This window comes from Coregonus lavaretus, assembly GCF_964263955.1.
Source record: "Coregonus lavaretus genome assembly, contig: HAP1_SCAFFOLD_3462, whole genome shotgun sequence".
Taxonomy (NCBI): Eukaryota; Metazoa; Chordata; class Actinopteri; order Salmoniformes; family Salmonidae; genus Coregonus; species Coregonus lavaretus.
In genome coordinates, this window is record NW_028158496.1 from 18,550 (window position 1) to 43,431 (window position 24,882).

The 24,882-nt window shown below is 43.9% G+C and overlaps 1 protein-coding gene across 1 annotated transcript in view; it reads left to right on the plus strand.

The window, feature by feature from the left end:
* Positions 1-307: 307 nt before the first annotated feature.
* The window catches only part of LOC311123907 (disabled homolog 2-interacting protein-like), a gene marked incomplete at its 3' end in the record, with an annotated part of 43,032 nt that continues 18,457 nt past the window's right edge, over positions 308-24,882 (plus strand). The window contains exons 1-4 of the mRNA XM_084198121.1: positions 308-491; positions 19,145-19,298; positions 21,166-21,264; positions 23,714-24,268. Of these exons, the coding sequence (XP_084054247.1) occupies positions 469-491; positions 19,145-19,298; positions 21,166-21,264; positions 23,714-24,268 (831 nt within the window). The remainder of the gene's footprint in view (positions 492-19,144; positions 19,299-21,165; positions 21,265-23,713; positions 24,269-24,882) is intronic.

Below are 24,882 nucleotides of genomic sequence, written 5' to 3' on the forward strand. Positions count from 1 at the left end.
GAAATCAAAGTTCACATCAGCCACTCAATTATTGGTAGCCTTTTTACTGAGTTATTATATCAGTTGATAATGATTGATGTGTGCACTTCTCCCCATTAAAAGTTGTCTTCATGACATTAGAAAATAAATAGCCTACTGATGAAATGCAGTTTATTTGTGCCAAATAAACTGTCAATAGGCAACAGCTCTGTTTTCCATAAAAAGGAGTGCTATCTTTTTAAATGGGATGTGGAGAGAGGGAGAGAGGGGTGTGTTTGACAAGGCACAGCAGACTGCTCTCTCGGGACGGATGGGACTATAGCAGCCTATACTTGGTGTAGCAGCGTATCTCAGAGGGCAGGCTGCGGCCACACATTTCCAGTAACGCAAAAATAGTCGGAAAACAAGCTGCGATTAGCGCGCGAAGAGGAATGCGACCCAAATTGAAGTGGTGTGTCATTGGGAACCCGCGCGAGGTTCCATGGAGCGATGTTTCACCTATTTAGTAAATCGTAAGTGTTCTTATCTTGCTATCATATGTAATAAAAACTCGGTTAGTGTGTTGATGACGGATAGCTACAGTTGTTGCGCGCTGTTTGATTTCGCGACCTCTACCCTCTTTTCCTCGGGGGTGTAAACGAGTTACTGTCGCTATCTACACTATTGCAAACAGTCGTTACAGTGTTGTTACATAATGTTTACGTCAGCTTGGGAATGGTGTTCGGGTAGACAGGAAAAAGTCAAGCAGACTGGTTGTAAATAGGAAAACGGTTGAGTTTGGAGAAGGAGGAATTAGGGACAAGCTCAGACTTGAACAGAGAAATATTTTGCAACAGGTCGAATCTACTGTAGGCCTAGTGCAAAACAAGACTTCAAAGCATAGTTCACTTTACTGTTGGGAGGAAATTACTTGTAATAATTTGGTTATTCACTCATCTCTATTAGTAAACTATTGTTCTATTGTGGTTTTGGTCTGTAATAGTTCTGATGTTGTTGATATACAGAATAGAAGAGAGAGAGAGAGAGAGAGAGAGAGAGAGAGAGAGAGAGAGAGAGAAGAGAGAGAGAAGAGACACAGAGAGAGAGAGAGAGAGAGAGAGAGAGAGAAGAGACAGATAGAGAGAGAGAGAGAGAGAGAGAGAGAGAGAGAGAGAGAGAAGAGACAGAGAGAGAGAGAGAGAGAGAGAGAAGAGAAGAGACAGAGAGAGAGAGAGAGAGAAGAGAAGAGACAGAGATAGAACGAGAGATCATAAACTTGCTCTGAATACCAGTTCAGTCATGCTGTATGCCTAATAGTGTTTTGCCTTGTTATTGTTGACATACTTTATCTGCCTAATACGTTTTTGCATTTAGCAGGCAAGCCTTCCATTCCTCCATTCTTGCTGACTTCTGCCTCCTTTCCTACCCTTTGTCTTGGGGAGTACATGCGACTTAGTAAAGTAGGCTAACAGTAGGTCAGCACTTCCTTCTCTCTCCACATCTACCGCTGTTCTCATCTCTTCATCTCCTCCTCTTCTCACTGTGCTATCACTTCCATTAGCACTCGTTTAAGGATGTCGTTGTTATGCAGTGGTTTAAGTAAGAAGCCTGCTTGCTTGTAACTAATTTACATTTCCCCCTGCAGCTCAGATAATGCATGCTGCATGATAACTCTTTATGTAATGTGTTTATTTGACTGTGTCCCTCTCTGCTTTCTGCTCAACCTCTATTTTCTGTCTGCACACACACACACACACACACACACACACACACACACACACACACACACACACACACACACACACACACACACACACACACACACACACACACACACACACACACAGCAGGGAGTAGCCTAGCTAAAACCCATAGTCATGCTTACACCCCCCCCTCACATTTTGACATTTACATTTTAGTCATTTAGCAGACGCTCTTATCCAGAGCGACTTTACAGTTAGTGAGTGCATACATTTTCATACTGGCCCCCCGTGGGAAACGAACCCACAACCCTGGTGTTGCAAGCGCCATGCTCTACCAACTGAGCTACAGGGGACCTTGTCACAACACAACTGATTGGCTCGAACGCATTAAGAAGGAAAGAAATTCCACAAATTAACTTTTAAGAAGGCACACCTGTTAATTGAAATGCATTCCAGGTGACTACCTTATGAAGCTCGTTGAGAGAATGCCAAGAGTGTCCAAAGCTGTCATCAAGGCAAACGGTGGCTATTTGAAGAATCTAATATATAAAATATAATTTGTTTAACACTTTTTGGGTTATTACATGATTACATATGTGTTATTTCATAGTTTTGATGTCTTCACTATTATTCTACAATGTAAAAAATAGTAAAAATAAAGAAAAACCCTTGAATGAGTAGGTGTGTCCAAACGTTTAACTGGTAGTGAATATTTAGGTTTAACCAAAGGGGGAAAGTAAGTTGAGTGTTGAAAGAAATAGGTTGCAACTTGAAATATAGATTTGTTAATAATCAAATATAACAGTTGGCATTGGAAAATATATTTGATTTCAACAAATATATATTTTTTCAATTGAGAAAACCTAACTCATTTACTTGTAACCAGTTGACACCATTTTTTTTAGGTTGATCCAAAGAGTCATTTTTTACAGTGTACCATCACTCCTAAATGTCTTAATTCTTCTATTCATACTGAACAAAAATATACACGCAACATGCAACAATTTCAAAGATTTTACTTAGTTACAGTTCATATAAGGAAATCAGTCAATTGAAATAAATAAATTAGGCCCTAATCTATGGGTTTCACATGACTGGGCAGGGGTGCAGCCATGAGTGGGCCTTGGAGGGCATAGGCCCACCCACTTGGCAGCCAGGCCCACCCACTGAGGAGCCAGGCCCAGCCAATCAGAATTAGTTTTCCCCCACAAAAGGGCATTATTACAGACATAAATACTCCTCAGCACTCCTCAGCACATCTGTGGCATTGTGTTGTGTGACGGAACTGCACATTTTAAAGTGGCCTTTCATTGTCCCCAGCACAAGGTGCACCTGTGTAATGATCATGCTGTTTAATCAGCTTCTTGATATGCCACATCTGTCAGGTGGATGGATTATGTTGGCATAGGAGAAATGGTCACTAACAGAGATGTAAACAAATTTGTGCACACCATTTGAGAGAAATAAGCTTTTTGTGCGTAAGGAACTTTTCTGGGATTTTTTATTTCAGCTCATGAAACATGGGACCAACACTTTACATGTTGCTTTCACATTTTTGTTTAGTGTATTATTGAGACAGCTCTACTGTAGCACTATACATGTAGCTCTACTGTGTAGCACCATTTAAATGGCATTGAAGGACTCCTCTGAAAGCCCACTTCACTTTAGAAAGTAAACCCTAGTCTTGATTAAATGCAATAGTGGGACTACATGTGTAACAATATCTATAGTTATGACTACTTGTGAGAATAAATGTATGTAGTTAAAAAGGCAAATCTAGATATAAAAAACTAATTAAAAAAGACCAACTAGATATAAAAAAACGGGTTAAAAAAGACAAACTAGATATAAACAGAGAGGATATAGTGAGGTTGAAATATGCCTAGGCTTTGAAGAGGTCAACATAAACTAGAGTGTCTTTCTGATGATTTTTTCACTCCTCTCTCTCTTTTCCCTCCTCTCTCTCTTCTCCCTATTCTCTCTCTTCTCCCTCCTTTCTCTCTTCTCCCTCCTCTCTCTCTTCTCCCTCCTCTCTCTCTTCTCCCTCTTCTCTCTCTTCTCCCTCCTCTCTCTATTCTCCCTCCTCTCTCTCTTCTCCCTCTTCTCTCTCTTCTCCCTCCTCTCTCTCTTCTCCCTCCTTTCTCTCTTCTCCCTCCTCTCTCTCTTCTCCCTCCTTTCTATCTTCTCCCTCCTCTCTCTCTCTTCTCCCTCCTCTCTCTCTTCTCCCTCCTCTCTCTCTTCTCCCTCCTCTCTCTCTTCTCCCTCCTCTCTCTCTTCTCCCTCTTCTCTCTCTTCTCCCTCCTCTCTCTCTTCTCCCTCCTCTCTCTCTTCTCCCTCCTCTCTCTCTTCTCCCTCCTATCTTTCTTCTCCCTGTTGCCTCGCCCCCTCAGTTCAGTGGTCTGTGGGTCAGAGGGCATGTTTCCTGCTCCAACATGAGGCTCCCTCTCTGGAAACCAACCAAGAGTGTTTACTCCATGATTACTTCCTGGTTGGGGCATTCCCAGATTTAGTAGACCAGGCCATGCCATGTTTTCTCTACATTGGAAGGGAAGGAATGGGGAGGTCTGTGAGTACAGTATCTTGTACTCCCGAGTGGCGCAGCTGTCTAAGGCACTGCGTCTCAGTGCTATAGGCGTCACTACAGACCCTGGTTCGATTCCAGGCTGTATCACAATCCGGCCGTGATTGGGAGTCACATAGGGCTGCGCACAATTGGCCTAGTGTTGTCCGGGGCCGTCATTGTAAATAAGAGTTTGTTCTTAACTGATTTGCCTGCTTAAAAAAAATGTTGCTACTGTAGTATCTCTCTGGCTCCTGTAGACAGACTCACAGCCTGGATAGCTGGGGAAGAGATGGATGTTTTCCTAAGAGGGCAACACTAGAAGGCAGTCTCTCTCTGGATCAGTGCCATATTATGGTAACGTTCTTCTGCCGCCCTCTTGCGTTCTCTTGTTCCCCGTCCTCTGTTAGCAGGCACCATGCTGTGTGTTTGAGGTCACATTGAGGTCGGAGGGGGTTGAGCTATCTCTATGCATGAAGGTCTCCTGTTAACTCTCCTGTATCAGATCTATCTGGAGTATCTGCTCATGGAGCCTGGTATTCATGCTGATGTCCCTTGTTCTCTCCAGATCGTATACACACATTTACTGATACTGTATCCATCTTATTATCATACATGGCTCTCAAGGCATAGGATGTGCTTCCCATTAAGTGTTCTATTTAATTCTGTGAGAAAAATGACTGTTCCTTGAACGTCATCTTCATCAACCTCTGACCTCTGACCTGATTGGCTCATTAAGGGTTATTTATATCCTGACCTTTGACCTCATTAATGCATCCCTGTTTAATTTTTTTTTTTTTTCATAATGTTCCTGTTACCATGAAACCGTTGAAGATCAGTGACGCTCTCTTCAGACCACTTTGTCACACACACACCACACACACACACGCACACATACACACACACACACAACACACACACACACCACACACACACACATTCATCATCTGTTTGTCTATTTCCTGAAGTGGTCATCACTGGAGAGTGACATAATAACAATAATAACATTCAGGTCAGGTCTGGTCAGGTCTGGTCAGGTCTGGTCAGGTCAGGTCAGGTCAGGTCTGGTCAGGTCAGGTCTGTTCAGGTCTGGTCAGGTCTTGTCTGGTCAGGTCTGGTCAGGTCTGGTCAGGTCTGGTCAGGTCAGGTCTGGTCAGGTCAGGTCTGGTCAGGTCTTGTCTGGTCAGGTCTGGTCAGGTCTGGTCCGGTCTGGTCTGGTCAGGTCTGGTCAGGTCTGGTCCGGTCTGGTCTGGTCAGGTCTGGTCAGGTCTGGTCAGGTCAGGTCAGGTCTGGTCAGGTCTGGTCTGGTCAGGTCTTGTCTGGTCAGGTCTGGTCAGGTCTGGTCCGGTCTGGTCTGGTCTGGTCTGGTCAGGTCTTGTCTGGTCAGGTCTGGTCAGGTCTGGTCCGGTCTGGTCTGGTCTGGTCTGGTCAGGTCTAGTCAGGTCTGGTCAGGTCTGGTCTGGTCAGGTCTTGTCTGGTCAGGTCTGGTCCGGTCTGGTCTGGTCTGGTCTGGTCAGGTCTGGTCAGGTCAGGTCTGGTCAGGTCTTGTCTGGTCAGGTCTGGTCAGGTCTGGTCCGGTCTGGTCTGGTCTGGTCTGGTCAGGTCTAGTCAGCTCATCCTTTGGCCTGTTGAAGTGGCCAGCTGCTCTGCTACGCTAAACAACAAGGGCCATGACATCATGACATCAGTCTGTAAGACAGCCAGCTCTACAGATGCACCTGAATAGGCTCCTCTCTCTGTGTCCTATAACAGATGTTACACAGAATATGCAGAAAACCTCCCACCTAGCATGTAGCGTGCTCTTTCATAGTAATCTGTGTGTGTGTTGGCCTGGTTTCACCTGATGACCTCTGAACCCTAGACCTGGCTGTGTTGGATCGGATCCACAGCAGATGTTGTTTAACCACAGGACCTCAGCTTCCAGCTAGCTCTACCCATAATGCACTTCTGCTGTGCTGTGAGTCAGGCATCTCAACGGGCTCCTAAAGGGTCCTGGCAGCAGAGAGAGAGCCATAGAGATCTGCTCCTGCAGATGATGTAATTTATAGCCAACACAGCTTCCTGCTGTCTCTGCTCCCTTTGTGTTCCAGAGAGGGGTGTGTGTGTGTGTGTGTGTGTGTGTGTATGTGTGTGTGTGTGTGTGTGCGTGCGTGTTTGCCTGTGTCACAGCCCTCAAATCCCCCCCTCCCATTCTTTTCCTCTAGCTAGAACAAATGCATGTTTCTGTGTTCAGCTGTTCCTCTCATACAGTATGTGTCTTTACATCTCCTCTCAGCGAGGCAGGCAGCAGGCTCCCCGTGAATTGGTGTGTTTTCTGTGATTATTCCTCATAAAAGAGTAGAAGCACAGTAAGGTTCAGTCTTTCATCCCCTGTTGTGCAGTGCAGGGCTGCCTGGAGACACCTGTTTTGTCCTCCATCTCCCTGGTGTCAACCCTCTGTTTTGTCTTGAGTGCATCTCTCTTTGAGAGAGTGATAGAGTGAGGAGGGGTCCACTCCTCTTCCTCTGTCTGTACAAGACTAGAGGACACTAATGCAACAGCACCAGACCGCTTCTACTCTCTCCATTCTTTCTCTCCCTCTCTCAAAATCAATCAGGGCCATGTATTGTGTCAGATGGCCAATGGGTAATTATTATATCTGGCTGAGGTTTCTATGGAAAGAGATTCCACTGTAAGGAGAGTTCTAGGATGGCTGAAGCTGCATTAACTTACCGGCTCCAACTTTGGCTGTGTCTCCTCTAATGACGATGTTATCACCTCCAGTACATCATCTGAGTGTATTTGCTGAGTTTCTCTCAGTCTCTAGGGTTCCCTGAGGTATCTCAGTCTGAGACAGTGACTTGGTTCTGTTCTGTCTGTCTGATTAATAGACAGGTTCCGCTCACACACAACTTCCGTTCCATTCCAGTGATTCCTGTCAGGATCCCTCCGTTCTGTTTTCTTCTCACGGCAGGAAGGATGGTTGCTTTTCTGCCTGCCCACACCCTCGCTCTCTCTCTGTCTTGTCCAAGCTCGTTCAACCACAGATGCTGCGATTGACAGGAGGACACACACAAGTATGAGCATTGTTGCATCCATATAGAAAGAAGAAAACCTTTTTTTTTTTTACTTTGAGATAAGTCAACAAAAAACATACACACCAAACGGCTCCGTGTCTAGATATGTTGTGAGAAGACCTAAGGGACTAATTATTCCATCTGAACAGATAGAAGAGGAGAGAAGAAGAGAGCAAAGAAGAGACGAAGAGGAGAGATGAAGAGAGAAGGGAAGAGGAGAGAAGAGGAGAGATGTGGAGAGAAGAGAAGAGAAGAGAAGAGAAGAGAAGAGAAGAGAAGAGAAGAGAAGAGAAGAGAAGAGAAGAGAAGAGAAGAGAAGAGAAGAGAAGAGAAGAGAAGAATGTGGAGATAAGAGAAGAGGAGAGAAGAGGAGAGATGTGGAAAGAAGAGGAGAGAAGAGGAGCAAAGAGGAGAGAAGAGGAGAGAGAAGAGGGAGAGGGAGAAGAGGAGAGGGGAAGAAGGAGGAGAGAGAGGAGAGGAGAGGAGAGGAGAGGAGATGAGAGGAGAGGAGGAGAGGAGAGAGAGAGGGAGAGGAGAGGAGAGAGAGGGAGAGGAGAGGGAGGAGGAGAGGAGAATATGTGGAGAGAAGAGGAGAGATGTGGGGAGAATAGAAGAGGAGAGTAGAGAAGGGAAGAGAAGAGAAGAGGAGAGAAGTGGGAGATGAGGAGAGAGTGAGAGGAGAGGAAGGAGAGGAGGAGAGGAGAGAGGGAGAGGAGAGGAGAGGAGAGGAGAGGGAGAGATGTGGAGAGAAGAGGAGAGGAGAGGTGAGAATAGAATATGTGTAGAGAAGAGGTGAGAAGAGAATATGTGAGAGAAGAGGAGAGATGTGGAGAGAAGAGGAGAGAAGAGATAGAATGTCTGTGTGTGTTTTGTAATGTTGTGATGAACAACTGTGTGTGTCTGTTTGTGTGTACAGTCATGGTCAAACGTTTTGAGAATGACACAAATATTAATTTTCACAAAGACTGCTGCCTCAGTTTTTATGATGGCAATTTGCATATACTCCAGAATATTATGAAGAGTGATCCGATGAATTGCAATTAATTGCAAAGTCCTTCTTTGCCATGAAAATGAACTTAATCCCAAAAAAACATTTCCACTGCATTTCAGCCCTGCCACAAAAGGACCAGCTGATATCATGTCAGTGATTCTCTCGTTAACACAGGTGAGAGTTTTGACGAGGACAAGGCTAGAGATCACTCTGTCATGCTGATTGAGTTAGAATAACAGACTAGAAGCTTTAAAAGGAGGGTGGTGCTTGAAATCATTGTTCTTCCTCTGTTAACCATGGTTACCTGCAAGGAAACACGTGCCGTCATCATTGCTTTGCACAAAAAGGGCTTCACAGGCAAGGATATTGCTGCTAGTAAGATTGCACCTAAATCAACCATTTATCGGATCATCAAGAACTTCAAGGAGAGAGGTTCAATTGTTGTGAAGAAGGCTTCAGGGCGCCCAAGAAAGTCCAGCAAGCGCCAGGATCGTCTCCTAAAGTTGATTCAGCTGCGGGATTGGGGCACCACCAGTGCTTGCTCAGGAATGCCATCAGGCAGGTGTGAGTGCATCTGCACGCACAGTGAGGCAAAGACTTTTGGAGAATGGCCTGGTGTCAAGAAGGGCAGAGAGTTTTCTCCAGGAAAAACATTACATTTACATTTTTCATTTGAGTCATTTAGCAGACGCTCTTATCCAGAGCGACTTACAGTTAGTGAGTGCATACATTATTTATTTATAAAAAATGTCATACTGGCCCCCCGTGGGAATCAAACCCACAACCCTGGCGTTGCAAGCGCCATGCTCTACCAACTGAGCTACACGGGCCCCCCAAAAAAAACATCAGGGACATTTTCTCTGATGAATCCCCTTTCCGATTGTTTGGGGCATCCGGAAAAAAGCTTGTCCGGAGAAGACAAGGTGAGCGCTACCATCAGTCCTGTGTCACGCCAACAGTAAAGCATCCTGAGACCATTCATGTGTGGGGTTGCTTCTCAGCCAAGGGAGTGGGCTCACTCACAATTTTGCCTAAGAACACAGCCATGAATAAAGAACGGTACCAACACATCCCCCGAGAGCAACTTCTCCCAACCATCCAAGAACAGTTTGGTGACGAACAATGCCTTTTCCAGCATGATGGAGCACCTTGCCATAAGGCAAAAGTGATAACTAAGTGGCTCTGGGAACAAAACATTGACATTTTGGGTCCATGGCCAGGAAACTCCCCAGACCTTAATCCCATTGAGAACTTGTGGTCAATCCTCAAGAGGCAGGTGGACAAACAAAAACCCACAAGTTCTGACAAACTCCAAGCATTGATTATGCAAGAATGGGCTGCTATCAGTCAGGATGTGGCCCAGAAGTTAATTGTCAGCATGCCAGGGCTAGTCTGAAAATCTTTTACCCAATCATCTATCTAGTGTGAAAAGCTCTTATCCAATTAGTTCACTGGATCTCTTACCTACTCAGCTGCCCCAATCATATCTATATTCTCTGCACCTCAGTGTAGTCAGCCTCTTAGCCAGTCAGCTTACTGATCTCGCCAACCGCATTGTTTTGTCCAAGGGCATTCAAAGTAACCCACCGGCATCCATTTTGTATGTATGCTAAATTTCTGTGTAAACTGCAGTCAGTGCCGCTGCTACAAATATTGACATGAGAAGAGAGGCCAATTCCTCTTCCATGACTCATCACTATGGTGATTAGGTTACATTCAGGACAGACCAGAGCTTGTATAAAGCATAGAGCATGTTATCAGTTAATTCAGTTAGATTACTGCTACTTCAGAATAGCACACACTGCAGGCAATGTAAATGATTTACATGGGGTGATGATTCAGTTACGTTATAGGCTCTGACTCTGGTCCACTACTGTATTCCATCATAACACACACACACACACACACACGTACACACAAATTCACACATCTGATAAGGTCACCGTGGATAGGGAACGAGGTACAGTGAGGGGTGTGTGATGCTACGGGGTGGATGACCACCCATGTAGGGTGAGTGTAAGTGTGTGCGGAAGCGTTTATCGATCGTGGGAAACATTGCTGGGCTGAAAGCAGAGTGCCATGTCAATAGAGAGCTAGGTGGGGTCCAGCCCTGCTGCTGTTGCTGTAAGTAAGAGTTTCCAAACAAACAGAGGCCTTAGTGTTAATACTATCCTCCATTAACTGTCCTCTGTTTATCAGACCGGCTGGCTGGCTGGCTGGCTGCATTACGGCTCTTGTCCCTTTTTCCTGCTATAGACTATTGCTGCTGCAGGCGTACAGTAGTCTGGGAAGCTAATCACACGACCAGGGACAGACAATTAATGTGACCAGTGACCAGTGGTTAAATATGGTTGTTGTCTTAATAATGTAGTAGTGTTAGGAGCTTTAGGGTGGACTGTTAGTTTTCTGTGTTATTTAGCTCTGCACTACTTTACCCACACGTCATATTTACAGTTGGTTGGTTGTCAGTGTATCTGCAGTCCCTGGTGGAGTGCAAAGTCAGTCAACGTGGTGTTACACCCTTAAGTGCCCTGACGCCTCTGTGGCCGAGTGATTTGGGTTCCTACCAGATCCTCAGTCTGATAGGCTATCTGACAGAGTTTACTAAAACAGACAAACAAGATGCAGACAGACTCTGGGCGGGCCGGGGTTCAGAAGCTCTTAGAGTCCATTACTCCTCTCTCTCCTGTCTCCTAACCAGGTTTCCATCGGCCCAGCCGCGCTCGGGCTGGATAGTGTGAAATGAAATAAGTTTGCTAATAACATTAGTTAATTCATATTATGGGTGATTGTTAATGGGCAATTGATGGGTACAACCATCAAATTAGTATGAGTAGTTTAAAGGATAATAAATAAGCAAACTGGTGCACATTAACGTTATAAATGTATCGTTCTATTAATCGTTATCGCATCAATTCAGGCAATTTATTGCAATATTGATTTTTGGCCAAATCGCCCAGCTCTAGTTTTATATATCTCCTCTCTCTGTGAGTCAGGGGGAATATTCTGGCTGGGAGAAATAAGGCCTATCTGTTCTATTCCTGCTCTGCCTCTGAAATATTTACATGGAAAGAATAGAACCCAGACGACTGGAGACAGAGAGGGAGGAGGAGGAGAGGATATACTCTGATGCAGGCGCTATAAGCATCACTTCACAGAATGCATTTTATTTGACATGCATCTTAACAGCTTCTTTCATAGCACTAGTACAGTTAGGTAGAGGTGCCTATCATATCAAATACACATAAACTGCTGTGCAATACAGATGACATGTCACATTGCTATTCATATATTCACTTTCACTCTCATTTTCCCACTGACACAGGGAGATGGAATGATGGATGTGGAGATAGAGAGAGATCGAGAGAGAAGGCAGGAAGTGACAGATAGATGGATGTGTGTTGGTTGCCATGTTAATCCCACTTTAATGAAGTGTTTTGGGAGTACACTGAGAGCATCTGGAGACTGGGACTTCACCCTGGAGTAGACGGGTCTCCCTGGGGGAGAGAGACAGACAGGAGAAGGAGACTGGTAGACCTTACATTACATAACATTACAGCCTCTCAGGGTTGTACAAGACCTCTAGCATATTTCTCCCTCCCTCATCTCTCTATCTCTCTCTCTCTCTCTCTCTCTCTCTCTCTCTCTCTCTCTCTCTCTCTCTCTCTCTCTCTCTCTCTCTCTCTCTCTCTCTCTCTCTCTCTCTCGTTCTATCTCTCTCTCACTCTCTCTCACACTCTCTCTCTCATCCATCATCTTGACAGTCCATGTATGTTTCCTCAATGGCTGTTTCCTGTGTGTTTGTTTGAAGAGCAGGAAGTGTAGCTGTAGTGGGGTGTTTAGAAAGATGTGTCCTGTCTGATTCACACTGCTATGTTTCAGCTGGACATCCTCCAAACCTCTGGGCTTTGCTAAGAAAAAGGATGTTTGAGTTCTTCCACAACAGCACAGCATGGTCCACCAGTCAATATATTCTCCCTCTCTGTATCCACACTCAGAGGAACGTACAACAACAAAAGAAACATTTGATCGAAACTATTTATTTGAATGTCTATCTACTGTATCCCTCGCTCCCTTTCTCTCTCTCTCTCTCTCTCTCTCTCTCTCTCTCTCTCTCTCTCTCTCTCTCTCTCTCTCTCTCTCTCTCTCTCTCTCTCTCTCTCTCTCTCTCTCTCTCTCTCTCTCTCCTCCCTCCCTCCCTCCGTCTTTGTCCCTCCCTCCCTCCCTCCCTCCCTATCTCTCTGTCTCTAGAACTAGCAGACCTGGAAGCAGCGCAGCAGGGAATGTAAATCAGTGGCGGCTGGTGGGAGGATCTATAGGAAGACAAGCTTATTATAATGGCTCTAATGGAATAAATGGAATGGTATCAAACACATCAAACTATGGAAACCACATGTTTGGACTCCATTCCATTTATTCCATTCCAACCATTACAATGAGCCCATCCTCCTCTAGCTCCTCCCACCAGCCTCCACTGATGTAAAGATAAAGTTTGATTGTTTGCGTTTCATTGACATCCAAACTCTCTTCTCTACCCAGCTGTCTGTCTGACAGCGAGAGAGCAGAGCGGTACTTTATCTGAGGCCCATCTGGTGCCACATGAGGATTCCTCCTCTTATTCCTCTTTGAGTAATAAAACGCCTGCTCTTTTTGGCCGTAGCAAGGGCCGGTTGATTGACAGGTCCAGGGTTTGATCTGATGGATGGGAGTGTTAGGACTTGTTCCGGTCTGAAGTGTCAAGCTCCGCCTAAGGAGTTGAAGTTGCTCCCCTCAGTCTTCCTGTCAGTATGGTCAGGAATATTGATGTTCCAGATGCATCTGGCTGGCCAGGGTCCTTGGTCTGTGGACCGTGTTTCAGACCCTGTAGCTCGATAAGATGATAGCACACCCCTATCCCCTCACAGCAAGCCCCAACACACACACACCCACCCTCTGCTCTGCTTAATCCTCCATACTTCACTCCCTCTTTCACGTCAGTTTCTCTCTCACTTTTCTGCCCGGTACCTCTGCAGCCAATCAGAGAGCAGAACCCGGTTCAAAGCCACCCCCCGCCACCCCCCGCAGCGGTGCCCTGTGATTGGCCAGAAGCTCCCAGATCTGGAGTCTGACAGAGAGAGCTCTCTCTGGAGTGAGATCTGAGCTGTGTTCCGTTCTGAATAAACGTCAGGAAAAGATGGGGAGAGGAGAGGGAGGGGCACTGTCGAGTGTGCGTGTGAAATGACAGAACGAGTGCGTGTATGTGTGCGTGCATGTATGTGTGTTTGTGTGTGCCCGTTCCTCTATATCTCATACTGTATGTGTGTAAGCACTTGTATGCTTTTGTATGTGTGTGACACAGAGAGAGAGAGAGAGAGAGAGAGAGAGAGAGAGAGAGAGAGAGAGAGAGAGAGAGAGAGAGAGAGAGAGAGAGAGAGAAGGGAGGAAGGGAGAGATCCAGGCCATTGTCCGGTCCAGGCTGGGCAGTGGATATGAGGACAAAGCTGGCTGCCATTACAAAGAGCTTCCTGGGGTTATAATCTGCAGCTTTGGCTGCTCTCTGCTCACCGTGCCTCGTTTTTCTGGAATGTTCTTATTCAGAACCAGGGCTCACACACAGACACACACACACAGGATTAGCATGTAAGCCTTCCATAGAGAGCATTATTATACAAATAGTTCCTCTCATTACAGAGGCTATTGACCCAGATTATCACTGTGCTACCAGTAGACCAGAGTCAGAGGCTAAATACTAGCTAATGTTAGCACTAGCTTCATCTAGCTGCATCAGTCAACAGAGGCTGCTTGAGAGTCAGAGGCTAAATTCTAATGGCTGATGTTAGCGCTAGCTGCATCATCATCCCTCACACACATGTTTAGCTTGGCTGTTCACGTTCAGTGCTGCCGTCTCTTCACTGATTGGGCCATGGGCAAGGTTAATGATAATTGCAATGCAGGTGCACCTCTCTATCTCTCTCTCTCTCTCTCTCTCTCTCTCTCTCTCTCTCTCTCTCTCTCTCTCTCTCTCTCTCTCTCTTGCTCTCTTGCTCTCTCTCTCTCTCTCTCTCTCTCTCTCTCTCGCTCTCTCTCTTTCTCTCCCTCTCTCTCTGAGGCATAGTGCTTACATTTGAATTAGTGTATGGGTGATATAGTGCTTGATTGTGTTGTAAATTGGGGGAGAGCAGCAATTTGGATGCTTTGAGCTAATTAGCCGGTTAGGGCAAAACGATAATTAGCTTGGTAGGGCACTCAAATATTGTGCAGAATATTAAGTTGAATACTGTCAGTATTATACTGCACCTGTGATGAAGCCATTTCATTGGCTGATGCAGGTGCTTGATTATATAGCTGTCTTTACCAGTCTGCCCTATGTGATGATAACATTATCAAGGGTGGCCTTTAAAGTGTCCCAGTATTGTGTGTAAGTAAGTAGCCTTGACTTGTGCGAGCCAGAACGGCTCATAGGAGCAGAAGTCTATCTCCTGTTTCTGTAGCGTGAAGCAGCTTGATGTACAAGTAAACCCCCTGGACAGGACACTAGTCTATCGCAGGGCCTAACCCCCAATCTATCTCCTTAATGCTGAGTGCAAAGCAGAGACGCATCGGCTCCCATTTTTACTTTTTACTCTCCATCAAAGACACTGTACCCATAGAAGACACTGAGCAGTGTTTTGTAGTGTAAATATTTGGTTGTGATTAATTGTATGTATGGTTTCCTAGAAACAAGGATGGCTCAACATACCTCTTTGGCTCAACTTACCTCTTTGGCTCGACATACCCCTTTGGCTCAACATACCCTGTTGGCTCAACATACCCCTTTGGCTCAACATACCCTGTTGGCTCAACATACCCCTTTGGCTCGATTTACCCCTTTGGCTCAACATACCCTGTTGGCTCAACATACCCCTTTGGCTCGATTTACCCCTTTGGCTCAACATACCCTGTTGGCTCGAGTTACCCCTTTGGCTCAATTTACCTCTTTGGCTCAACCTACCCCTTTGGCTTAACTAACCCCATTCTCCAATAGTATTGAGTATTTTCAGGTGGCAGTAGAAAGCACCCTCTCAGACAGAGAAAATGGGGTGATATCAAACACATTGCCAACAGCAGAAACCTCTTTATTTGTTTACCATTCTTCCATATCTGAAAGATGGATGAGATATCTTTAATGTTTAAGTCGCTCTTTATTTGAACTGAATGTACTGAGAGTAAGCACTCAAAGAGCATTGTCCTCAGCTAGCTGGTATAGAAGTAGAGAGAGAGAGAGAGAGAGAGAGAGAGAGAGAGAGAGAGAGAGAGAGTTGAATGAACCAGACTCAGTATAGAGCCTTGTTGTTGCATAAGCTGATTTTGTGTGAATGAATTAATGAATGAATGAATCCCTAATGGGATCAATTGACACATAAACAAACATTACAATAATTCACTGTGATAATTCAGTGATAATTCTTCAGTTTTTCTCTGCAGTGCGCTCTGCATAAAGAGTGAAAAATAAATCAATACATAATAGTAAAAAAGGTTATCCAAGCAATAATTATATCCTTAGAGCAGTAAAGAAATTATTTAAAACATAAATAATAATATATACACTACCGGTCAAACGTTTTAGAACACCTACTCATTCAAGGGTTTTTCTTTATTTGTACTATTTTCTACATTGTACAATGATAGTGAAGACATCAAAACTATGAAATAACACATATGGAATCATGTAGTAACCAAAAAAGTGTTAAACAAATATATATTTTATATTTGAGATTCTTCAAATAGCAACCCTTTGCCTTGATGACAGCTTTGCACACTCTTGGCATTCTCTCAACCAGCTTCATGAGGTAGTCACCTGGAATGCATTTCAATTAACAGGTGTACCTTCTTAAAAGTTATTTCTTAATGCGTTTGAGCCAATCAGTTGTGTTGTGACAAGGTAGGGGGGGTTTACAGAAGATAGCCCTATTTGGTAAAAGACCAAGTCAATATAATGGCAAGAACAGCTCAAATAAGCAAAGAGAAACAACAGTCCATCATTACTTTAAGACATGAAGGTCAGTCAATACGGAACATTTCAAGAACTTTGAAAGTTTCTTCAAGTGCAGTCGCAAAAACCATCAAGCGCTATGATGTTTCATGAGGACCGCTACAGGAATGGAAGACCCAGAGTTACCTTTACTGCAGAGGATAAGTTCATTGGAGTTACCAGCCTCAGAAATTGCAGCCCAAATAAATGATTCACAGAGTTCAAGTAACAGACACATCTCAACATCAACTGTTCAGAGGAGACAGTGTGAATCAGGCCTTCATGGAGAGTGAAGGAAAGTGATGGAGTGCTGCATCAGATGACCTGGCCTCCACAATCCCCCGACCTCAACCAAATCGAGATGATTTGGGATGAGTGGGACCGCAGAGTGAAGGAAAAGCAGCCAACAAGTGCTCAACAAATGTGGGAACTCATTCAAGACTGTTGGAAAAGCATTCCAGGTGAAGCTGTTTGAGAGAATGCCAAGAGTGTGCAAAGCTGTTATCAAGGCAAAGGGTGGCTACTTTGAAGAATCTCAAATATAAAATATATTTTGATTTGTTTAGCACTTTTTGGGTTACTACATGATTCCATATGTGTTATTTAATGGTTTTGATGTCTTCACTATTATTCTACAATGTAGAAAATAGTAAAAAATTAAGAAAAACCCTTGAATGAGTAGGTGTTCTAAAACTTTTGACCGGTAGCGTATATATATATATAGATAGATAGATAGATAGATAGATAGATAGATAGATAGATAGATAGATAGATAGATAGATAGATAGATAGATAGATAGATAGATAGATAGATAGATAGATAGATAGATAGATAGATAGATAGATAGATAGATAGATAGATAGATAGATAGATAGATAGATAGATAGAGTCTGTTTTAGGGAACAACAGTATAATGTATTGTTGTTGTCTATCAGAGATGAAGAAAGACAGATTGCTCTGAGTGAAAGTGTCTGAGAACACGCTAGCTGAATGTGATGGGGAACGTGTGAGTGAATGTTTTTGTAAGCATGTGTTGATTTGAGAAGATGTACAGTATACAGTGGGGGAAAAAAGTATTTAGTCAGCCACCAATTGTGCAAGTTCTCCCACTTAAAAAGATGAGAGAGGCCTATAATTTTCATCATAGGTACACGTCAACTATGACAGACAAAATGATAAAAAGAAATCCAGAAAATCACATCGTAGGATTTTTAATGAATTTATTTGCAAATTATGGTGGAAAATAAGTATTTGGTCAATAACAAACGTTTCTCAATACTTTTTTATATACCCTTTGTTGGCAATGACACAGGTCAAACGTTTTCTGTAAGTCCTCACAAGGTTTTCACACACTGTTGCTGGTATTTTGGCCCATTCCTCCATGCAGATCTCCTCTAGAGCAGTGATGTTCTGGGGCTGTCGCTGGGCAACACGGATTTTCAACTCCCTCCAAAGATTTTCTATGGGGTTGAGATCTGGAGACTGGCTAGGCCACTCCAGGACCTTGAAATGCTTCTTACGAAGCCACTCCTTCGTTGCCCGGGCGGTGTGTTTGGGATCATTGTCATGCTGAAAGACCCAGCCATGTTTCATCTTCAATGCCCTTGCTGATGGAAGGAGGTTTTCACTCAAAATCTCACGATACATGGCCCCATTCATTCTTTCCTTTACACGGATCAGTCGTCCTGGTCCCTTTGCAGAAAAACAGCCCCAAAGCATGATGTTTCCACCCCCATGCTTCACAGTAGGTATGGTGTTCTTTGGATGCAACTCAGCATTCTTTGTCCTCCAAACACGACGAGTTGAGTTTTTACCAAAAAGTTCTATTTTGGTTTCATCTGACCATATGACATTCTCCCAATCCTCTTCTGGATCATCCAAATGCAATCTAGCAAACTTCAGACGGGCCTGGACATGTACTGGCTTAAGCAGGGGGACACGTCTAGCACTGCAGGATTTGAGTCCCTGGCGGCGTAGTGTGTTACTGATGGTAGGCTTTGTTACTTTAGTCCCAGCTCTCTGCAGGTCATTCACTAGGTCCCCCCGTATGGTTCTGGGATTTTTGCTCACCGTTCTTGTGATCATTTTGACGCCACTGGGTGAGATCTTGCGTGGAGCCCCAGATCGAGGGAGATTATCAGTGGTCTTGTATGTCTTCCATTTCCTAATAATTGCTCCCACAGTTGATTTCTTCAAACCAAGCTGCTTACCTATTGCAGATTCAGTCTTCCCAGCCTGGTGCAGGTCTACAATTTTGTTTCTGGTGTCCTTTGACAGCTCTTTGGTCTTGGCCATAGTGGAGTTTGGAGTGTGACTGTTTGAGGTTGTGGACAGGTGTCTTTTATACTGATAACAAGTTCAAACAGGTGCCATTAATACAGGTAACGAGTGGAGGACAGAGGAGCCTCTTAAAGACGAAGTTACAGGTCTGTGAGAGCCAGAAATCTTGCTTGTTTGTAGGTGACCAAATACTTATTTTCCACCGTAATTTGCAAATAAATTCATTAAAAATCCTACAATGTGATTTTCTGGAGAAAAAAAAATCTCAATTTGTCTGTCATAGTTGACGTGTACCTATGATGAAAATTACAGGCCTCTCTCATCTTTTTAAGTGGGAGAACTTGCACAATTGGTGGCTGACTAAATCCTTTTTTTCCCCACTGTATGTAGTGTTGAGCTGAGGACTGATGGAGCATCCCCATGTCCTTCTCTCTTCCGGTCTCACAATCTCTCCCTTTTCTCTCACATCTCTCTCGCTCTCTCTCTCTCTCTCTCTCTCTCTATATATATATATATATATATATATATATATATATCACACACACACACACCTATCCCCCCTGCATGTTAACTAACTCACCCTCTCCCCATCCCGCTTTCTCCAGATCTAATCTGATGCCGAGGCTGAAGGAGTCTCGCAGCCACGAGTCGTTGCTCAGCCCCAGTAGTGCTGTGGAGGCCCTGGACATCAGTATGGAGGACGAGGTGCTCATCAAACCCGTTCACAGCTCCATCCTCGGACAGGACTACTGCTTCGAGGTGAGGAGGAGCACAGTCATAGAAGGGCATGCACACACACAAGCACACACACACACGTACATTAAAGAGATACTGCTATTATATGCTACCGTACCTGTAGACTTCCAGTCATTGCGCTAACACTAGTTAGCAACGAGAAACTACCTCTAACTTCCATCATACTGCACGCAGAGACATACAAATAATATCCACGAGTTAATCTGACTCTGAGAAAGTAGAAAATTGCCAGAATCTCGCAGTATCCCTTTAAGCGCGCGAACACACACACAAGTGTACACACACGCATGCACTCACAGCATCTAGGGCCAAGGACTACGTTTACAGTTTTATATTTAGCAGACACATCCAGAGCGACTTACAGGATCAATTAAGGTAATTTGCTCGGGGATTCGGACCATCGACCTTGCGGTTGCTGGGCCAACGCTATTAACCGCTAGGATACCTGCCGCCGCAAGTTAGTTGCTGCAAATACACAGACACACAAGTACATACACGCTTGTATGACCAATGTGCTTTATCCTGGGCCAAGATACTGCTTACATGAGAGAGATAAACACTAGACACACATTCAATTGAACATTCACCCACACAAGACACCTGACAAGGCACTCTTCATTAAGAGCACCCTCTCACATACACACACACACCACAGGAGCACTGCCTTGAGGTGAGCACCAGTAACCACACACACACACACACACACACACACACACACACACACACACACACACACACACACACACACACACACACACACACACACACACACACGCACGCATACACACACACACACAGCAGGACCCAGGTTCTAAAAAGAGCCCTGATGGCAGTAGACACGGTTCTGGGAGGAGAGGAGAGTGACTAAGCACTCTTTGAGCTCTTTCTGTGAGCAGGTTGAGAGTTAAAAATAACCAGCCACTCTACCATGAACTGAAGAGACTTTCTCTTATTGCGATCACTCTCATCGTACATGACTCTTTCTTTCGCTTGCTCTCATATCCACTCTCTTGTATTCATCTGTCTTCCTCTATCTCTCTTTCTCTCTTTCTCTCTCTCGCTCTCTCTCTCTCTGTCTCTCTCAATTCAATTCAATTTAAGGGCTTTATTGGCATGGGAAACATGTTAACATTGCCAAAGCAAGTGAAGTAGATAATAAACAAACGTGAAATAAACAATACAAATTAACAGTAAACATTACACTCATAAAAGTTCAAAAATAAGAAATACATTTCAAATGTCATATTATGTGCAAATAGTTAAGGTACAAAAGGGAAGATAAATAAACATAAATATGGGTTGTATTTACAATGGTGTTTGTTCTTCACTGGTTGCCCTTTTCTTGTGGCAACAGGTCACACATCTTGCTGCTGTGATGGCACACTGTGGTATTTCACCCAATAGATATGGGAGTTTATCAAAATTGGGTTTATTTTCGATTTATTTGTGGGTCTGTGTAATCTGAGGGAAATATGTGTCTCTAATATGGTCATACATTTGGCATACTCTCACTGTCTCTCTCTCTCTCTCTCTCTCTCTCTCTCTCTCTCTCTCTCTCTCTCTCTCTCTCTCTCTCTCTCTCTCTCTCTCTCTCTCTCTCTCTCTCTCTCTCTCTCTCTCTCCTTCTCTCTCATGTCCGACCACTACCGAGTGCTTTATCCAATTGCATTATTCAATGATTCCTCATTCAGCTCCACCAACCCTTTGTCAGACACCTTATCTGCCAGCACAATGTGTGTGTGTCAAGATAAGATTGATTGTACGATAGTAGTGTGTTTCCTCTTGTTAGTCTGTGTATATCTTGTATCATGCATTGGTTCCCCATGTATGAAGGACAGTAGTCACAGTGTTGTGTTTCTCTGGGTTTCAGGTCACCACCTCAACAGGAAGTAAATGTTTCTCCTGTCGATCTTCAGCAGAGAGGGACAAATGGATGGAGAACCTGAGGAGAGCCGTCCACCCCAACAAGGTGAGACCAGGGGACTGAGGTCTAATGTTACAGAATGTTGCAGATAGAAATGCAACGATTAGTGGATTGGATTGATTCCAATCTTCTAGTTCAAGTACAAAGACAGAGACAGAGACCGTCTGGATTCCAATTCCATCACTCAGCTTAACTCAACAAGGGGCCCGGGGAAGATAGCAAGTGACCTGATTGGAACGGAGCAATTGAGTCAGACACTTAGACAGACAGAGAGTTCAATCATCCACACTGTTTGGTATTGTACTGTACATCTGCAGTGGCAGCACCCCCAGCGAGCCAGAGACACAGAGCCGTGGGAAACACAGTCAGAACACTCACCAGATTGTCAAACAGAGGACCCAACACTTTTCCTTTAATCACAACAGCGCAGCAAGATGGCAGGCAAGCGGCTAACATATGGCTCCCCGCGTCAAGCCAAGAAATAATGCAAATCTGACAGCACACTCCCGCCTTCATCTTTGATTATTTAGCAAATGACTTGCTAATTCGAATTTTAAAGAAGTTTACCCAAAATCCAGAAACTCCCAAGTGATTCCATACATTGAAACTAGTTCAGTGAAGTTTTCCCTCTCCCCCTCTCTCTCCCTGTAGTGCTGTACTGAAACAATTGCAAAAATAAGACACGTGACTCCTGACGTTGCTGGATGCAGGCCTCGCTCTTCTCCGTTGTAGTCAGCTACATAAAATAAATATATAAAATAATCGCTACATTTTAGGTGGAAAATTTTAGGTACACATTTCGTGACTCAAAACCGATACTTTTGACAAAAATAGCTAATTCGCCCATAGGCTTTCAATAAAACAATGAATTTGTCCACATTTCTGAATCATTAATTCACTGGCAACAGAGCAGAGCGAGGCCTGCATCCAGCAACATCAGGAGTCATGTGACCCATTTTTGCAGATGTTTCAGTACAGCACTACACGGAGAGAGAGGGGGAGAGGGCAAACTCCACTGAACTAGTTTCAATTCATGGAATCACTTGGGAGTTTCTGGATTTTGGGTAAAAGTCTCCTTTAAGAAAAAAGTTAGGCAATAACCTTGAAGTTTTTTTTTTCTTCTCAAAAGACTTCTGGCAGGGATATGAATCTTTCCATCTCTGCCTCACAGGTCTTTCATTATTTAGTGATTTTCCACAGATTAGATACAGTGTAGGTTTGCTTGTTTGTCCGTAAACATTGGCGCTTGAAACCAACGTTAGAACGTTTTTGAAATGAGAAAAGGGGAAAAAGTATTTGTAGTGGGTGTTAAATAACATGCAATATCCAAAACAGTCTGAAAGCCATTTGCTGAGTTCTATTCATGAGATGGTTATCATTTTACTGGTTCCATTAAATTAAATTAGCATAATGAACTGTATTTATATGCAGAATCTACCATGCAGTACCATTAACGTATGCATTTTAATCAGCTATTGATCTACTTATTAATATGTAACGTCTTAATTACCCGTTATAAATTATGCTAAACTCCAGCCACACGCCCTGCACTCCAGTGAGTCTAGCTTTAATCAAGCACACCTCAAGTATTTTTTTTATATTTTACAGTGGTGGAAAAAGTACCCAATTGTCATACTTGAGTAAAAATAAATATACCTTAATAGAAAATGACTCAATAAAAGTGAAAGTCACCCAGTAAAATACTACTTGAGTAAAAGTCTAAAAGTATTTGGTTTTAAATATACTTAAGTATCAAAAGTAAATGCAATTGCAAAAATATACGTATCAAAAGTAAAAGTATAAATCATTTCACATTCCTTATTTTAAGCAAACCAGACAGCACGATTTTCTCTTTCTTTTTTTTTACGGATAGCCAGTGGCACACTCCAACATAATTTACAAACTAAGCATTTGTGTTTAGGGAGTCCGCCAGATCAGAGGCAGTAGGGATGACCAGGGATGTTCTCTTGATAAGTGTGTGAATTGGACCATTTTCCTGTCCTGCTAAGCATTCGAAATGTAAGGAGTACTTTTGGATGTCAGGGAAAATGTATGGAGTAAAAAGTACATTGTTTTCTTTAGGAATGTAGTGTAGTAAAAGTTGTCAAAATTATAAATAGTAAAGTAAAGTACAGATACCAAAAAAAACGACTTAAGTAGTACTTTAGAAGTACTTTGCACCACTGATATTGTAGATATATTGCTGTCATTTTTTCTTTTTTGGAAGGCTCAGAATCTACAATGTTTAGAGAGAGAAGCACCACATTCCCATAGAAACCTTGGGTAGCACCAACATACCTGCATACTATTTGAGATATGTATTAGATCCAGGTCTGGCTACCGTTGACCCTAACCTCTCCCCTTCTTTCTCTCAAGTATTTGAACGTATTTGAGTTACAGTCATTATGTACTAAAATCTAGACCCAGGTCTGGGATCCACCCTGTTCCTAACCCCCCCCCTCCCCCCCCCCCCCCTCTTTCTATCCCCAAACAGGACAACAGCCGTCGGGTGGAGAACATGCTGAAGTTGTGGATCATCGAAGCCAAGGACATTCCGGCCAAGAAGAAGTACTTCTGTGAGCTGTGTCTGGATGACACCCTATACGCCCGCACCACCTGCAAGCTCAAGACCGACAACGTCTTCTGGGGCGAGCACTTTGAGTTCAACAACCTCCCGGCTGCCAAGAGCATCACGGCCCACCTTTACAAAGACTCGGACAAGAAGAAGAAGAAAGACAAGAACAACTACATCGGACTGGTCAACATCCCAGTCGCTGCGGTGACGGGGAGGCAGTTCATGGAGAAGTGGTACCCTGTAAGCACGCCGACGCCCAACAAGGGGAAGACGCCGGGGCCGATGATTCGGATCAAGGCCCGCTACCAGAGCATGAACATCCTGCCTATGGAGATGTATAAGGAGTTTGCAGAGTATACCACCAATAACTACATGTTGCTGTGCTCCGTGCTGGAGCCTGGCATCAGTGTGAAGAACAAGGAGGAGATGGCTTCTGCACTGGTCCATATTCTACAGAGCACCGGCAAGGCCAAGGTAGGAACCTAGCGATCTTAAAGATTACTCATTCACACACACATTATTGTAAGTAAGCATGTGACAAATACAATTTGATTTGATTTGATTTACTTTTGTTTTACAAATGTTTCGGTTCAATTCGCTCTCAGTGTTTCCTGTCTAAGAATTTGCTCAAGGTATCAATTGCAACAGGAGCATTGGCTAAGTAAGGTCAATGTCTGCCATCCTCTGTGCAACACACAGCTTTCAGAACTCAGCTTCTATTCTGTATTACAGTGGTATTCTATGTCACCGAGTTCAAACTGAAGGCAAGTCAAGGGCATGAATGTGGTCGAACTTGACTAAATGCTTGTTTTATATTTGACCTGGGCCAGCAGCTGTCTTAGCAGAGTCAGAGGCCAGACAGGTTATTTCCTGTTTATTTAACAGAGAGTCTTCACTTTTTCCTTTTAACCCCTAGTATTAGATCCCAAACTGCTGTTAATCCACCCTCAGTTCTCCTTAGTTCACTTTCCTGCGGGGTTGTAAAGCTAAGAGATGTTTGGGATGGATGTTCAACAGAACAGAACAGAAGAGAGGCGCTGGTGTTAGCTGTTGTGTTAGCAGGCCTAGATTATCCCACTGATGTGTTA